This window comes from Stomoxys calcitrans, chromosome 5 (assembly GCF_963082655.1).
Source record: "Stomoxys calcitrans chromosome 5, idStoCalc2.1, whole genome shotgun sequence".
NCBI lineage: Eukaryota > Metazoa > Arthropoda > Insecta > Diptera > Muscidae > Stomoxys > Stomoxys calcitrans.
The window spans coordinates 55798605-55817981 of NC_081556.1; the positions used below are offsets into that span (position 1 = coordinate 55798605).

General features: G+C 37.2%; 1 protein-coding gene and 1 long non-coding RNA gene across 6 annotated transcripts in view; both read right to left on the reverse strand.

Annotated features, from left to right (window-relative positions):
- Positions 1-19377, reverse strand: part of LOC131997656 (uncharacterized) — a 312520-nt gene that overhangs the window by 164877 nt on the left and 128266 nt on the right. The gene's annotated exons all lie outside the window — the stretch shown is intronic.
- The window catches only part of LOC106091244 (RNA-binding protein fusilli), a 188487-nt gene that overhangs the window by 111167 nt on the left and 57943 nt on the right, over positions 1-19377 (reverse strand). For all 5 annotated transcript variants that reach the window (XM_059368857.1, XM_059368856.1, XM_059368854.1 and 2 more), the window contains one exon: positions 18859-19322. In XM_059368857.1, coding sequence (XP_059224840.1) covers positions 18859-18987 — 129 coding nt within the window. In that variant the 5' untranslated portion in view covers positions 18988-19322. The remainder of the gene's footprint in view (positions 1-18858; positions 19323-19377) is intronic.

The following is a 19377-nucleotide window of genomic DNA, read 5'->3' on the forward strand; positions in this document are numbered from 1 at the left end:
ATCGATGTCTTGACAAATATACGATAAGTTGTACCAAATATGAAATCGTACCAGGAGTGGAATAAAATGTACTTGAGTGCTGTAATTGGTACTATTTAGTACTTTCTTTATAGATTAAGTTACAGATCTGAAATTTGGGATACAGGCAGTATGTATCGGACGACTAAAAATTTTGTTGATATTCGCACATTTTGGTACTAAAACATAGAATATGACACCTTCTTTACTGATTGAGCTACAGCTTTGAAATTTGGAACACGGTTACATCTAGGCGATCGACTAGAAGATTTATTTGATATTTGTTAATTTTGGTACTATAACGTACAAAGTGGTACTTTATTTACAGACTGAGCTACATCTGTGTAATAAGTGATACAGGTACATTTTGGCAATATGTATCGGATGACTAGAAGATTGTTTTGAAATTTGTACATTTAGGTACTAAAACGTACAAAATGGTACTTTATTTACGGATTGAGCTAAAAATCTTAAAATTGCGATAGAGTTACACCTTGACAGTAATTATCGGCCGACTAGAGTTATTTTCTAATCCGTATATTTAGGCACTAAAACTTTCGAAATGTTCTTTCTTTACGGATGAGGCTAAAGTTGTTAAAATTGCGGTACAGTAACACCTAGATATTGGGTGTACCATCGGGGGCAGCGAAGCTACCGCGCGTATGCTAGTATACTCATAGCATATACTCATAATTTAGAAGTTTATATTGACGTATCAATTTTTTCAAATATTTTGAATTTAAAAAAAAAAATTATTTCCACCAAACGACAAAAAATTATTTTCTTAATATCCTATGACCATTCAGCGAAGGAAGCTGAATTTAATGATTTTGGCATAGTATAGAATCTGCTCTGAAAAAAGAAGGATTATTGCCATAAATTTATTTTTTTATAGCAATTATCAAATGCAACAAGATATTAAAACGGATTCCAGAAATCTCAATTCTAAGAATTTTGAGAAATTATATAAAAAATATAAAAAATTGCGACTTTTGACAAGCCCATTTTCTCCCAAAACATGACGGGAACATTTTTTGTAACTGGTTTAGGTTAGGTTGAAAAGAGGGTGCAGATATTTATCCGCCCCATGTCACTATGCTTATACACTTAAGCCAGTAATCGGCTTTTTGTGCGCTGTAAAAACTATAAAGTAACCCCTAAAAAGAAAATTTTAAGTTAGGAATTCCGTACAACCTTCAAAGTCCTTAATTGTTTTCAATACCACTCCTCTAAGCCGATTCATGTCTGATATTGTGTCTCCACCTAAGTACCGGTAACTGTTGAACGCGAAAGCCGGGCAATGACAAAGGAAATGCTCCAGCGTCTATCACTTGCCGCACCGATTTTACATAAGTGAGCTCGTAGTCCTATCTGTCCCGTTATGATACCAATAGCTATACTCACCTCCATCTTGCTTCTTTTCAGTAATAGCCTCGTCTTTTCACGATCTGGATCCCCCCATAGGATTTTCGCCGGACTACCGACCGTTTCGCTGTTCCACAATGTTGTATGCGCATTCGTCGCCCACTCCCTTAACTCGGACTCCGTCGACCCGAAAGGCTTCGGGTTAATCAAGTTTATTGACGGCAGTCCTCTGGCCTTCACGGACAAATCAGACGATTTGTCCCTTCATGCCCCTTCATTTCCCCTTACTCCGTTATGGCTCGGCAACCAAACGATGCGGATTTTCCCATCCTCAGAGAAGGCGTTAATCTCCTTATTACACTGCAAGACATTTGTGTGGTACTATGCCATGTAAAACTTCTTTCCAAAGAGGTGTCGCACTGCGGCACGCCGTTCAGACTCGGCTATAAAAAGGAGACCTCTTATCATTGAGCTTAAACTTGAATCAGACTGCACTCATTGATATGTGAGAAGTTTGCCCCTGTTCCTTGTGGAATGTTCATGGGTAAAATTTGCAATTTGCATTTGCATGCTTTTTGAAAGATGTTTCAAAGTGTTGTGCAAATTTTTATTGAAAAATTTCAGATTTTGTGAGACCTTTTTGTGTCGATAAAACTAAGCGTTGCCATATGGCAACCCCATTACCGCAATTCTGCAACTTATAACGAACATCGTTTAAAGTCGAATCCCCTTAATTGAATACATTTTAAGTGAAAAAATCGGTTAATTGAAACAAATCACTTAAACTAATCGATTTTAAACTTTTTTACACATTCTACTCCGCTTAATTGCAATACAAATTTATGCCAAAAAGTCACAATGGAAAGATATCAACTCCGCTTAAATGAAAACATTAATTGGAAAGTTTTTGCTTTTGGTCAATGTTACGATTTAATTAATTACACTAGTTTTTAGCTAGCTTCTTTTAATTGCATAGTGCTGGTAATGGAAAGCATTCTTAATTTTACAAACTTCTGTTAATTGAAACGTTTTTCAATCATCCGGACCTCGCATAATTTAAAGCATCGAATAATTGAAACAAATTTATATTGAAGGGGACAAAATAACCTTTGAATGAATTAAGTTAAGCAATATATTTGAAAAATTTTTAAGATTCGACTAAAAAATGATTGAATCAATTAATATTTTAATTGAAAAAAAGTTTAGATTATTGAATCATTAATTTTTTAATTGAAATGACAAAAATTTTAATCACGATCGTAATTGAAAAAAGTTCAGTTGCAATTGAAAAATGATTGAATCAATTAATTTTTTAATTAAAGATTTCCTAAACGTCAATCGCGATCGTAATTGAAAAAAAAATCCGGATTCAATCAAAAAATGATTGATTCAAATAATTTTTTAATTTTTAAAATGTATGAAGTTCCAAAATATATTTATTTGACAATTCCATAAAGGAAATCTGTCAAATAAAACTATTTCAAATCTACATTAAGTTTTGTGAATGCCTCTAACATTGTCTTAAGCAAAATATTCATTTGGATATATTTGAAAATTTGTTGATTGGTAAAGTGTTTCTGGGATCTTCCCATATGTAAATGGACAGCAGCACGTTTATCGCAGAGAATTTTAATTTAATGTAAATTCTTGAAAAACTTTCAATATAAGAGCCTCGTGTAATATGAAATGCCAACTTACATAACAAACACTTTGCATAGCAATTTTCTTACATGGAGCACCTTAGTGCTCTGTGCAAATATATGGGCCTTGGTATACTTTTGTAGAATGCGCCGATTGTTCTTCGTGCTAAAACCTTAGAAATGCGGAGCATTTTAAAAATCACTCAACGCAAGTGGTTGTGGTCTCTTCCATTGGCCCCGGTGGATCGGAATAGAAATTTTTGAATTTCGCAAAATGTATTTCTGTATGTCATTAACCTCACAGGTCAAATATCGCATATATTGAGCGTGCATTGAAACCACGACAACGGGGTTGGCAATTTCAAATTTTATGCAAATTTTCGGTACTGACGACCGATACGCAGACAATCGACCAGTCAACAGCACCCAAGAAGGCAGGCATCTGGCAAATAAATGCTACACAAACATAAACGAGCTGACTTCTATGCATATGCAAAGTTTGAAACGTTGAACATTCTGCAGAGTTTCATAATTTAAGGTAAAAAGCTTTTAGCTCGACAGTCAGACTGACTTTCATTTTAGCATAATTTTTGCACAACATTCGAAAAGGTTTCCTCCTTCTTGACTTCCCATCTCCCTTAGCCAACATGAGAGTGCGACGTTAAACACTTCAGCTAGTTTCGGTGGACAATATCACTGGGATGGCCGACGTTGGTGATGGCGATCTTTATCAAACATCTATCTACAGCGATTATGTATTGGAAATTAATTGTTCGTCTCTGTTTCTTTTGTTTCTCTCTAGCAGAAGTAACATAAATGAGTAGTAGAGACATAATTATTATTATTATTTATTTGTCTGTTTTACTTTTTCCTTAAATAATTTGCATAATTCATATCAAAAAATGTCGAGCAACAAGAAAAGACACCACCAACTTGCAAAAATACCATCAAATCACATAAAATATACAAATTATAATCGCATTTTGTGTGTTGCGCCAAAATGCGGTCACTGAAGACTTTAGTTAGTTGTCTTTTCACCACATTACGGCTTGCGGTTAGGCAGATGATGCATCACAGCCATTTGTCGACTATTCGAATTCGAAATGCAAAAATATTTCACGGCTACATACATATAAAGCGTTGAGCGCAGAAGTAAGCTAAGTCACAAATAATATAAAAGGTTTTTTCTTTTGAAATCTCATTGACAAGGTTTAATTGAACAAAAAAAAAAAAAAACAAATTTGCATATCCCTTCTACATGGATGAAAATGCAAAACTTTAAATGCAACACTTCAATCAAATAACAGTAACAAGTGAATGTTTTAGGGTCACAAGAAGTCGAACAATAGATAACCTCATGCCGAAATTTCCATCTATACTATAAAGGTCACATCAACTGCGGACAAGATGTGATTTATAATACAACTATTGTCATGTATCATTGTGCTTTGAAAGACTGGCAACAAATAAAGAAGCGAATGTTAAAACGAATGTTTTAGTACAGTATAATAGACAACTAGGGGAAGGGAAATTCGTAGTTAGACTGAAGGTATTGGTCAATGGAGCAAACACCTAAAGGAGTCTCGCGTTCTCAGGCCAGCTTTGTATGGACCTTTATATAAAATCCACCGAAACAAAGGATCTGCAATATCTTACACTAGACTTCACAATAGTTACGATGAAATCTTGTAGTTTGACCCTTGGATGAAATTTGGGGCAAAAGTCTTGATTCGTTGGAGCTTTTTGTGTTGCAATATAAGACATTATGGATATCTTACAACTATAGTGCAAGTAATGTTACATTATACAGAATGGAATATGCTTCTGAAATTGGTACTCTAACAAGATAATGACCGGAAACATACTAGTAAATTGGCAAGGGGTGGTTTCAGGTCAATAGGGTTCAGGTTAAGCTGTGACCTGCTCAGTCTCCTGTCGTCAATCCCATTCAACGTTCATGGGAAGACATTGAAATTATCTTACCGAGAACCCAATGCCAAATCCAGAAGAGCTATGGAACTCAGTGTGTAATGCCAAGCACAAAATCCTTTAAAAGCCATCCCAGGATCACACAGTAAGGTGTTGCCAGGATCTTATTGAAACAGGTTATTAATCTAGGCAGAGAAACAATTTAAGTTTTTATAAATAAATTTTCAACTTGTGTATCATTGGCTTTGAAAGTATTGGGTTATGTATCAATACTCCCATTATTTTGAATACATAATTTTGGGGAAATAAATTTTCAATGATATATTTTAAATTATTGTAGCTTTCATTAAATTATTTATAGTTATGTAATTTGGAGAATTGGTTAATAATCATCTTGCCCAAAAAAATTCGAATAAAAAACTTTTTTTATAAAAAAATAAAATTTAGTTTTTTAGAGGAGCACACTCCTATTATTTTGAGCACAACTGTAAGTACCATGCTAGGTCCAGGCAAATAAAGTCTAAACAAGTAAAGGGTGATTTTTTGAGGTTAGGATTTTCATGCATTAGTATTTGACAGATCACGTGGGATTTCAGACATGGTGTCAAAGAGAAAGATGCTCAGTATGCTTTGACATTTCATCATGAATAGACTTACTAACAAGCAACGCTTGCAAATCATTTTCAGTGAATCATTTTCAGTGAAATCATTTTCAGTGAATCGACAAATTTTGTTCAGCGATGAGGCTCATTTCTGGTTGAATGGCTACGTAAATAAGCAAAATTGCCGCATTTGGAGTGAAGAGCAACCAGAAGCCGTTCAAGAACTGCCCATGCATCCCGAAAAATGCACTGTTTGGTGTGGTTTGTACGCTGGTGGAATCATTTCGAACCGAACACTGATTTTGGTAATAAAATTCAATGATTTGCAAGCGTTGCTCGTTAGTAAGTCTATTCATGATGAAATGTCAAAGCATACTGAGCATCTTTCTCTTTGACACCATGTCTGAAATCCCACGTGATCTGTCAAATACTAATGCATGAAAATCCTAACCTCAAAAAAATCACCCTTTAAAAGCGTGCTAAGTTTAGCCGGGCCGCATTTTATATACCCTCCCGGTATATATTCTCCTCCCGGGTGGAGGAGAATAATAATTCATCTTGCCTAAAAAATTAGAATAAAAAATTTTTTTTTAATAAAAAAATAAAATTTTGTTTTATAGCACACTTTTATTATTTTGAGTACAACTGTACACACCATGCTAGGTCCAGGCAAATAAAGTCTAAAAAAGTAAAAGCGTGCTAAGTTCAGCCGGGCCGAATCTTTTTACCCTCCACCATGGATCTCTTTATAGGCAAACATGATAATGGATAAACATTGTCATGCTATTGGAGCTATATCAGGTTATGGACAGAATCGGACCATGGTTAAGTTAGGTTGAAGTGGCAGCCATCAGACTCACTTAAGACAGAAGAAGAAAGATGCCTTCTAGTTCCTACCGAAGAACCATCCAGATCGCTTTAAATAGCCCAATAACTTGCGAATGTTCACATCCGCTAAATCAGACTCGTTCTCAAAGAAATGAGAATCGAATGTGGAACTCCTTCTGACTGCTAGTGCGGGACACACATACAGAAGGTGTTCTATAGCCTCTTCTTCTTCGATGTCCTCAAAGTTTCTACAAAAGTCGTTGCTGGCAACCTTCAGTCTGTCAGCATGTTTTCCGATTAGACAGTGACCTGTCATGACGGACACAATGACTGAGACGTCTGTTCTAACCAATGACAGCAAAGCAGTAGACCTCTTCAAGTCTAGATTAGGTCACATTGTTTTGGAATGCTCTCAGCCCCCTCTTTGTGACCATCTATCATTCGTTGTCCTTCGGGCCTGGTCCTGAAAACTTAGCTTACATGTTGCTAGAGGCATACCCACAGATTCCAGTATCCCTAGAATGTGTAGGGTAGTTCCTAGTCGTACGCTACGTTCGTACGCTTTACAGTTCCCTGGGATATCTTTGTGGCCCGCACCCATAATTGGTTTGGATGTTGGCCACCATAGAAAAGTCATTGCGCAAAATTTCAGCCAAATCGGATAAAAATTGCGCCATATAGGAGCTCAAGAACTAAATTCGGGAGATCGATTTATATGGAAGCTATATCAGGATATAGACCGATTGAAACCATATTTTGCACGTATGTTAAAGGTCATAGAAGATGTCGTTGTACAAAATGTCAGCCAAATCAGGTAAGAATTGCGCTAGAGGCTCAAGAAGTATAATCGGGAAATCGTATATGGGAGCTATATCATGTTATGAACCGATTTAAACCATATTTAGCTACTCGTTGCATATCAGAACGAAACACCTCGCGCAAAATTTTAAGCTCAAGAAGTCCAGATCCTAGATCGGTTTGTATGACAGTTATATCAAGTTATGAACTGATTTGAACCATACTTAACACAGTTGTTGAAAGTCAAAATAAAACAACTCATACAAAATTTCAGCCAAATCAGATAATATGGATAAGATCGGTTTATATGGCAGCTATATGAACCATTTGCAATCAAAACCGACCTACACTAACATCAAATATTTGAGCAAAATGTCAAGCACCTAGCTGTATTCCTTCGAAAGTTAGCGTGCTTTCGCTTGACGGTCTGACGGATAAGGCTATCTTTTTGGGGGAGTTTTGGGGTAGGGGACGACCCTGTGAACTTGGTATCAATCTTTTACATATATTCGTACTCTACTCTCCACTACCTTTCATTTATTACCCATATTGCATATTGGTCCACTTGTGAATTAAGGTGGTGTTGTAGTATTGCATATTGTTAAGGTTTTTTAAGATTTGTTATCTTCTTCAAACCAATATCATATAGATACCACTAGGACACAAAGACCAACAAGTCCTTTCCGAGAGTCCTGCACTGAAAATTTTTCGTTGAATTCCTATTTGGTTATCAACGGCCTACATGTCAGTTTGCTGTTTTTTGTGGTGAGCGGCCCCAATATCGATAGGAATGGCATTTATGATAAATTTGGCTATAAGATTTGAACTCTACTCCAACAGACGTTTGTAATATACTGTTTGAGCACCATATTGTTGTTAAAGGTCTACATATGCAGTTAAAGGGTGTTCCGAATGTGGGCGGCCACCCAAATACTTGGTTGCTAAGGTCAATATTAGAATCGTACTCTACTATCAAAGACCATTCGAGTCCCTACGTATAATGTTGGGGTTTCTTAGGATGGGGTGGACCTTGAGACACTTAGTCCCAAATATTTACAACAAAATTCTGAATCTTCTCCCTAAGATCTTAAATTTAAGACCAAATTTGGTTCGTTGGTCAAAATCTCCGTTTTAGCGTTTTTTGGGGTGAGAGGCCCGCTCTATACATAAACTAAAATTTTTATATTATGGTGTTTTCGATTCTGAAAAAAATGTTACACTTATAAGGGACAACATTTTGCAAATGCATATTGCCCTGATCGAGTTATGTGTCAATATGGAAGGTTTTGTGCGTGGGCCGTTCCCCTAGGTGATTCGATCCCAAATTTTTATAACTTTTCGCATTTTTGGATAACTGTATGGGTGCAAACAAAATTTCACTTGAATTGGCACCCATTTCCAGATATGGCGCTTTTAATTCCGTTTGTTACGCCTAGAAGTATTGATCTCCGACCCTATAAAGAACATACACTATTGATCGTCTTGACATTCAGAGTCAACCTTGCAATGTCCGACCGTCCACCTGTCGTAATCACGATAGCGTTCGAACAAATGAAGCAAGTGGATATCTTCATTTGTTCACACGCTAATTAAAAAATTTTCCTTAAATCGTAAGATCGGTTTATATGGGAGCTATATCACAATCTAAACCGTTATGGCCCATTTGAAATCCCCAGCCACCTACATCAATAAAAAGTATGTGTGCAAAATTTCAAGCGGATATCTCTATACATTCGAACGCTTTGTAATCTCGACATATGGACAGACGAACATGGCTAGATAGACTTTGACTGTCAAGGATATATGTTGCAAATGGCATGACTAGATTAATATATGGTGTTTGAGGTGTTACAGAAAGTCATGAAGTTTGTACGCCCCATCCCATAGTGGAAGGAAAAAGAATGGTATGGTAAAGAATGGTAACCGTTATTCCACCATTATTCTATTTTTAATTATCTACACTAAATCAAAAATTAATACCAACGATACTGAGTAAAGTAATACCAAAACTATACCGTATGGTATGGATGATGTAAAGCATTATATATACCACACAGTATGTTATTATCCCGCAATGGTGCTTTAGGTTAGGTTAGGTTGAAAAGAGGGTGCAGATATTAATCCGCCCCATGCCACAATGGACATACACCTAAGCCAGTATTCGCTCTAAATGCAAAAAAAAAAGTAACCTCGAAAAAGGAAATCTAAGTTAGGAAATCCATGCTACTTTCAAAATCCCTAATTGATCATTCTTCCTTACTCCATTATGGCCCGCACCCAAACGATGCGGATTTTTCCATCCTCATAGAATGCGTTAATCTCCAAGATGCAAGACTGTTCGTGACTTTACCGTCCTGGTAGTTTTTGCCCTTATGGCAATTTTACTGTCGGTAAAGATGTTCACACTCGACGTCCTCGCGTTACCACCACACCGTAAAGGCATTCCGTGTTCGCCCGGATCTCCACCTGCAGGAAGGTATTATGGTCAGGCAGCCTAAAACAGATCTCAGTCCCTGGGTTCTCAATGTAAACCCCCAGGCCCACTCTGTCCTCTAGCTATGATCCATCCGTGTAACATGATCTTCCAGATGGCAATACTAGGATTCCGTCAATCCAAGACTGTGCCGCTGGTAGCAATGCCTCGCACTCGACCTCAAGGTTCATATAAGGTATCCGATCGGAAACCTCTTCCCTTCCTTGCAGGTTTCCTATCATCGCTTCGATTATACCGCGATGGTATGGCCTTCTCCCATTCTCCCATTGCCTTAAGTTTCATGGCCACAGTGGCTGCCTCACATTCTGTACATCTGTATGTCAATGCGACGGATATCCCATCGCTCCGCCTATATCAAGACAACATGTTCTCTGAACCTATTGTATAATCTTAACTTTGCACTTTTTCTGCATCGCAGTCCACCAAATTACTGAGGCGTAAGTAAGTATTGGTCTAATCACGCTTCTGCAGAGCCAGTGGACTTTCCTCGAATTCAGGCCCCATTTCGAGCCTACAGCCCGTCTACATAGTGCCCAACATCTGTGAGCCTTCTCAGTACGCTACTGAATGTAACACTTCCAATTCAGTTTCCTGACCAAGATCACACCTAAGTATTTGACCTTGTCAGATATCGAAATCGTCTTATTAAGGAAACGTGGTGCGTTAAATTGATCCATCTTCGTCTTTCTCGTGAACAGGCATATTTCAGGTTAACATTGAGACCTCTAGGTCTAGCCCAGTCATGTGTCATACGCAAGACATACGCTTACCCCTTAGAAGTATTATAACAACGTCTGCGTAGCAGACGGGTTCAAATCCGTCCTCAGTCTGCATGCGTAATAGGTCATTTATGGTGGTCACCCATAGGAGTGGCGATAAAATGCACCCCCTTTGCGTGCCACTTCTCTAAGGACCGGGACAACCCGGTACTGATCTAAGGATTGGATTAGTGTGTCGGTCCGCACATTGTTAAAAACCCCCTCGATGTCAATGCATATCGCCAGTGTGTCCGTTTTGGCATCGAAGGATTCTTCTATTTTATGCACAACCTCGTGTAGGGCAGTCTCCACTGACCTTCCCTTGACATATGCATGCTGTTTGTATTTAAGCAGTTCACTGTGTGCCCTACTCTATATCATGGTGTCCACAATACGTTCAATGGTTTTGAGTAAAAAAGACGTAAGACTTATAGGTTTATGAGATAGTAGACGGTATCAATTTTTCTTCCGGTGTAGTAAAGAACTCATTGTAGAAAAACTAAGTTAATGGTACCACTCAACCAACAAATATTTTCGAATTGCGACGCAATATTTAGTTACCAAAATATAATTATAAAAAAGTCAGCTGTCGCTGATTTCAAACGAATACATCAATTAGTATACGTTTTAATTATGCGACCGAGAAACGAACGTTCACACTACTTCCAGTCTTAATATAAAATAAAATAAATAAAATAATTTTTCAGGTATAGAGTAAATGTTTTCTTCCACTTCCAATCTACACATTCACAATAAATAATAAATTAGTTGAACTCTTGTTTAAATTAATTTCAAACAAGTCCAATACAAAAAAGATCCTAATATTGAAATGTCTGTGATGAGAAGAGAACAAATGTTAGTAGACTTTTAAAATTGAGCGGTAAACCATACATTTTTAACCGGAATAAAGAATATATGTAACCGTTAAATGACTTCTAGTTCTACGGGAGAAAAATAAATTAGGATTTTTGCATTTGGAATATAATAACGAAAAATACTAATTGACATTAAACCAACCAATTAAAACTGGTCTTTTAAAACTAGTCTCTCATTAGCATATTTCATTCTATTCAGATAATGCAACTTGAAGTGGTCAATTTAAATAAATTGCAATGAACTACTCCGATATATAATACTTTGCTTTACTTTGGACTTGGAGCAAATGTGCCTTCTTAGAGAATAGTTTTGCTCAGTGCATTTTTTTATATCCACGACCATAGGATGGGTGTGTACTAGCCTAGTCATTCCGTTTGTAACACTTCGAAATATTGATCTGCGACCCTATAAAGTGTTTATATTCTGGATCGTCTCTACATTCTGATTCGATCCAGCCATGTCCGTTCGTCCGTCTGTCGAAATCACGATAGAGTTCGAACGCGTAAAGCTAGCAGCTTGAAATTTCGATCAGATATTTCTTGTTGATGTAGGTCATTGGGGATTGCAAATGGCTCATATCGGTACAGATTTAGATATAGCTCCCATACAAAGCGATCTCCCGATTTGACTTTTTTAGCCCCTGGAAGCCGCAATTCTTGTCTGATTTGGCTGAAAATTTGCACATGGTGTTATGACTTCCCAATAACGTGCCAAATACGGTCCAAATCGGTCTATAACCTGATATTGCTCCCATATAAGCAAAATCAGGTCAGAGCCCCTGCAAGCCGCAATTTTTTGTCCAATTACGCTAAAATTTTACATGCGACGTTCTGTTACGACTTCCAACAACTGTGCAAAATACGGTCAAAATCAGTCTTTATCCTGATATACCTCCCATGTAAACCAATCTCTCAATCATCCTTGTTCGGTTCCTAGAAGCTTTCATTTTTGCTGGTTTAAATATCCATAATGGTGGGATATTTAAGCCATAGGGAAATCCAGAAAAAACACTTCATTAACTTTTCATGTCCTCACAATAGTTCCAATAGTAAAATTTGGATCGTCTGCACCTACATATCCGCCTCTGACGCTGGTTCCCTCTCCTTGTGTCGGATACACTTGTGAGGTATTTACCTTCGGTAATCAGCCGTGTAAACTTCTCTATTAAGTGGTGTCACCGTCATGCCGTTCGGACTCGGCAATCACAAGGAGGTCTCTTATGATAGAGCTTAAAATTTATTCGGACAGCACTCATTCATATGAGGGAAGTATCTCCGCTCAGCTTAGACTTTGGGGCATCTAGAATGTGAGAACAGTTAATATCTCCCGGTGCTCAGGGTTTTCAAATCGAAAAGTCTTGGAAAATTCTGGATTTTTGGACGTATATATTGTATATAAACGAAACTTCAAAAAGTCAATGTTGAACTGTTTTTCCATAACTAAGCCAAGTTTAGGGACCATTTTTGGAACTGGAGTATGTAGTATGCTTCTAGCGACATGTAAGTTAAGTCTTCAGGATCAGGCCCGAAAGGGAAAATGATAGATGGTCACAAAGTGGGGCTTGTTAATTTTGAGCCCTAACCTAGACTTGAAGAGGTTTATAGCTTTGCTGTCGCTGGCTAGAACAGACGTATCATGTAATAGTGTCCATCATGACAGGTCACTGTCCCCTTGCGTATGTTAATTTATAAATTGCTTGTCCCAAATAAGCATTAATGTTTTGCCTAATTGTGAAAGCGGAGTAGCAGTATTTTAAGAAGTTTAAAATATGTAATACATTTACTTCATTGCATTATACCAATTATTCAAAAACGAGGGCTCAGTACAACACTGAGAACATGAGATGATCATCTTGCCAGTATGAGAAATTGTCTTTACACTAATCCCAGTAGCTTCAGGAGTATCAATGTTGCATGAAGCTTGATTGTTGGGAATCGCCTGTCTATTCAAAGGTATGAGATTTGTTCCTAGACTTTTTTTTTCTGTCAGACAACACGCAGGGTATGTCCCCTATGAATGCAGTGCATTGCGTTGGCGAGAGGAAATTAGGAATTGGAGGGGGGGAAAAGGATGTAGTGGGTGGGAAAAACATTAGCCGGAAGTCGATTCCACATACGAATAGTTCGGGTAAAATAAGAATTCTCTCTATAATGCATTGTGCGGTCCGCTGGCCAATCAATTACAAACGGGTGTGAGTTCCTGGAATGTCTAGTAACCCTGACATACATCCTTACATCAGGGATAAGAAGACAAATACCAGACGCACACGCCAACCCACATTACGACGATGATGAAGGGAGGCAATAAAGTTGGATACCCCACTGTCCCCAATCAACGCCATCGCTCTACTCTGTACACGGTCCAGTAGCTCCAGGGATGATTTTGAAGGTCCAGCCCATACATGTGAGTTATACTCCATTTTCGGTCTTATGATAGATATAAAGAAGATCAGACGTAGTGAAGTAATTCTTACACCGTTTGAGGAAGCCTAAACATTTGAGTGCTTCTTTCGACACTTCAAATACATGTTTAGCCCAACGGACATCACCTTGTATTCTCATGCCAAGAACATCATGAGCTTCTGATTGCTCAACATCAACAAAGATGATCGTAATGTGTCAGCGAATCGTTTATGTGACAACAAGCAGCACTGATTCATCCGTGCATTAAAATCTGCTCGATTCATTCGACCCCACTCAGAAATGGTCAGCAAATCTTGGCAGAGTGTATCGTCCATAACCCGCCTCTTATCCTCAATCTCTCGAAGACTCGGCCTATGGTCGAATGAGTACGAATGACAGAGATTACTGTCATCCGCAAATGAGTAGATCGGATTCGATGACAACAGATCGTTGATGAAAATTAGAAAAAGAGAAGGAGAAAGAACAGTGCCTTGGGGTACACCTGCGGTCAATTTGTGCTCATTGGAAGAAAACCCACCTATAACGACTCGAATAGTACGATCTCTGAGAAAGCTCAAAATAAATCGAACGGAGCCATTTGTGCCTATGAGTTATGTAGCCCACTTACAGCCATATTCAACGATTTATTATCTTCAGGCTAATTTCCTCATTCATGGATGTGAGATATTTTACTCAGAATTATGGGGGTGTTACGAAATTAAATGCAATCCCAAAGCTGTTTGAAGTGCTGGTTTCTCAAAATATATCCCATCTTATCACACCAACTATTTTACCCTGCACATCTTTGTTAGGGGTGGTCAACTTTGACCAATCTACTGTAACTGACATGCCTACATGCCAAGATGATTTTCCAAATATGTAATTTACATTGATTCTACTAAGACTTTTGATATATTACTGTTTAAACATGACATGATGGCTTTCTCATGAACGTGCACAGAGAGTTTAATTTAATGATATTACTTCCAAGCATATAGCTACTTATTCTGGTGTTCCACAGGCAACCATTTAGGTCCATCGCTGTTCATTATTTACTTGAATGAACTTCCATCAGCTATTCAGTCTTCAAGGACCTTAATGTTTGCATATGATGTGCAATTTGGATAGACTGTTGTAGTGTTAATGTCATGGTGCTTAATCTGAAGAAGTGCAAGAAGTTCTCTCTTTTCAAGGCTAGGCTGGTGTAGTGTTAATGTCATGGCGCTTAATCTGAAGAAGTGCAAGAAGTTATATCTTTTCAGGGCTAGACCTGTTCCAAGTCAATATTATATAGGTTCTTATAAATTGGATAATATGGATGTATTCAATGATCTTGGTTTTATTATGGAGGGTAGATAACGTTTTAATTTCCACATTGAAATTAAAACGTTAAATTTCAATGTGGAAACGTTCAACGTTCGTTTTTTGAAATGGTGGTCCAAGGAATTTGAAGGTCTTTATGTGGCCAAGCGTTTCAGATTAATTCCCAATTCTTAACAAGCCAATTAAATATTATTATATCTCCGAAATACTTGGCATTACATACCTCTTAGACTATCTTTATGTGATGTATATAACAAATTGTGTAATAGTATATCCTTCACCGATCCTATTAATGTGCATGGGCAAATTTGCTTTCCTATGGTAATGCAAATTGTTGCAAATGTTGCTTTGCAATGATGGGGAGTATAAAATCAAGTGACAACGAAATCAAAATCATTTAATTTTATTTAAGCATTGTGATGTTCTTTTCCGTGAAAAAAAGAATAAATATATGCATATAAGAATTCCTTATAATTTTCTGTTGTAAAAATCTAAAACGATCTAGCCATGTCCGTCCGTCTGTTTGTTGAAATCACGCTACAGTCTTTAAAAATAGAGATAATGTGCTGAAACTTTTTACAGATTATTTTTTTGTTCATAGACAGGTTAAGTTCAAAGATGGGCTATATCGAACTATATCTCGATACAGCCCCCATATGGACCGATCTGCGATTTAAGGTCTTAGGCTCATAAAAACCACATTTAATATCCGATTTTACTGAAATTTGGGACAGCGAGTTGTGATAGGCCATTCGCCGTACTTCTTTAATTTGGCTCAGATTGATCTAGATTTGGATAAAGCGGCTATATAGACCGATCCCCGGATTTAATGTCTTGGACCCGTAAAAGGCGTATTAAGTGTCCGATTTCACAGAAAGTTTGATACATTGGGTTGTGTTAGGCCCTTAGACATACTTCTTCAATTTGACACAGATCGGTTCAGATTTGGATATAGCTGCCATATAGACCGATCTCTTGATTTAAGGTTTTGGGCCCCTCGATTTAAGGTTTTGGGCCGATTTTGCCGAAATTTGGGACAGTGAGTTGTGTTAGTCCCTTCGACGTCTTCTTTCAATTTGGTTGAAAAAGGTCCAGATTTTGATATAGCTGCGATCTATACTGATCTGCAGACTTAAGATCTTGGGCCCATGAATGGCGCATTTGACCCAGATCGGTCCAGATTTCGATATAGCTGCCATATAGACCAATCTCTTTATCTAAGGTCTTGGACGTATTTATTGTACGATGTCGCCGAAATTTGGGACAGCGAGTTGTATTAGGCTCTTCGACTTATTTTTTCAATTTGGACCCGATTAATTCAGATTTTGATATGACTGCCATATACACGGATCTCTCGATTTAATGTCTTGGCCCCATAAAAGGCGCATTTATAATCTTATCCAAAAGTACAAAAAAATGCCGATGGTATTCTATTATAATTACCAATTATGGCCTTTTGCTTTCTGCCTATATGAAAAAAAACTTTTAATTCACAACCATGGATACAATGAACGGAAAAGTTTCGATACATATCAACATTTCCTTACGATTTGTGTATGTGCGCAACGACTGTTAGCAAATGACTTACTGATTGAACCTCGCAAATTAATACACATAGTGATTGTTTTGTTGATCATCATTATCCACTAAATATGCAGTCTCCTTTCTATTTCTAAAATAACTTAAAAAAATGAGGTGGTTACAATGATTATCCACGGGTTTTAGGGTCATCATTGAAAAACTCAATTATTGTTACACAGTTATTCTTCCTGCATATGTATTGTCTAAATACACAACCAACTAATTTATAAAGCATCGCACAATGGGACGAAAACCACAAATAGCTAATTTTCAACAAAGGTTTAGCGCTATACACCCATCTGGGGAAAACACACCAAATTTCTATGAAATACAGCTTGTTGAATAAAAGTAATTATTATATATCGACATAAAAGAATGAAATCGTTTCTTTCTTTAAATTCTAATACGATTCATCTGAAATTTTGCCAGAGTAGCCGAGTTAGTACGTTTCACACCAGTGGCCTAATCTGTTTCTTCTTTGATATCACAATCAGTTTAGCCACTCAAGAAAATTATTTCCTACTAAACTTTAAGAAAAATCCTACCAAACCCCACTAAAACCCACCAAACGTTCTACAAGCCAAAAATGCGGTATATGATTCTATACACATCACCGAAGAGTTGGCTTTTTTTTCAATTCGATTTGTAACACATGAAATTATACATTTTCAAACATGCAATGTATAAATACTAGATCGTCGATTGATAAAATCACTCTATTGCCTAAAGTTCCAAGATGGCCTATAGCTTGATTAAGCACCATCTATACCGATCTCCCGATAAGAAATCTTCAGTTCATAAGAGTCGTATATACTTTTTTCGATTCCAATGAACAATTGTACTGAGTTTGGATAAATCAATCTCCCTATTTAAGGGCTTGTTCCCAGAAATACGCTTTTACTATCCATTTCCGCCGTTACACATCTCAATATGCACCAGATCTGAATTTGTATGCAGCTGCCAGATGAGCCTACTTTCCGATTCAAGGTATTTAACAGGTGAATTTTGAACGCACAAAAGCCGCATTTCCAGAATTTACGAAATTTGAAAGAGATCCTTTAACACTTGTTCCAGTTACTGTTAATATCAGAACTTATGCCCTTTTTCTAAAATTTAAGACAGTGGGACGCCTTGTATCAGTATTTAGCCCTTCATAATGCCTGGTTTTATTCTGCACTCTTAACGAATACACACAAAGATAAAAATGATTTTGAAAGACAACAACTTTTGTCGAAAAAACTACGACGAAATTTGTTAATTTTCCTGCAACAATTTATTTTCAATTTCAATGACCCAAAGTACAAGTTTGTAGTTGAAAGGAAAAAAGAAAACAACATTTAACCGACCACCACATGTGCTTTGCTGCACATCTTCGGTGTGATAGTATTGTTATTTTCTTTATTCGGCTCGCGCTGCTTGTCTTGTTTGTTTACTACTTTGCTCGCAGGTTTTTTCTCTGTCACTCTCTCTCTCTCCCTCTCTCTCTCTCTCTCTCTCTCTCTCTTGTACGCATCTTCTATCCTACCGACATCACTTTTTTCAAAAAAATTTAAAAATTGTTTTAGTTTATCCTACTTTATTCAACACCCTCCTAACAACCTCTTCATATATTTGGCGGCAAACATTTTCAGCAAATAAGAGACATTTAAGCAGGGAGCATGCTGGCATCACATTGCAAACATTTTGCTGTGAAAACAGAACTACTGCTGTGTTAGCTGTAAAATAAACTACAAATAGACAGCAGTGTCTGCTTTCATCAGCAGACTTTTTTCTATGAGTGTAAGATTTGGTCCCGCCTAACTAAGCACACTTCTACTAATTTTGAATGATTTTTTGCTTAGTACGTATACAAAATATATACCAAGCTATTCTAAGACAAAAATCTCAATCGTCATCCCTAATCAAAAGGCACAAAGCGCACATTCAATGGCAGTGTAGAAAATAAATTCTTCTCTTATACAAGCTCACATGTGTGTTTGCTTAATTAAAGCTTACGATGCGGGAAAAATGGCGTTTCCTATCACAACGAAAGTAGGCGGTACCTAATGCACACAAGAAGTCTATATACAAAACCGCCATACCCCCCGCCAACGAGCAATAGAAATGCGAAATGTGCAATGCAACACAAAGGCCAGCGATAGACAAATGATATAATTTCAAAACCCACGTGAATTGATTGCAAACCAATAAAGTGTAATTATTTATTGGAAATAAGCGTTGTTTTGTGTTCTGTTGTTGTCTTACCTGTCCTGTTGCCGCTTCCAAAATCACATAGACCAGCAATATGATTTCTTTTTCATCGGAACCCAAACCGGGTCCATTTTGTCCGCAGGTTGCCACATAGAATGACACAACATGTTCGGGAACCTGCATTTTTCCTTAGATTCTCTTCTGTTCGGTTTTCTTCGATTCTTATGCAAATTTCAAAATTTTGAAAAATTGCAATACCAAAACAGGCCAAACCAAGTGTCTAAACTTTAGATACAGCTAAAATTCAATTCAGTTTAAAGTGATGATGATGGCGTCTTGAACGCTGCAGTTATGAGGCTGTTGCTGATGTTGATGTTGTGGTGTAAAGAGACAATGATTGCAAATCATTTGGAGTTTTTTTTTGTTGAGTAGTTGGTCTCAATTGGAATTTAACTTAATTTGTACTAATAATTTGTACCAACTTAGGAATTTGGTACGTTGAGTAATATTGACATTATCTGAAAAAGAAAAACAAAAAAACAAATTAAAAATAAATCATAAGTAATTTTAATA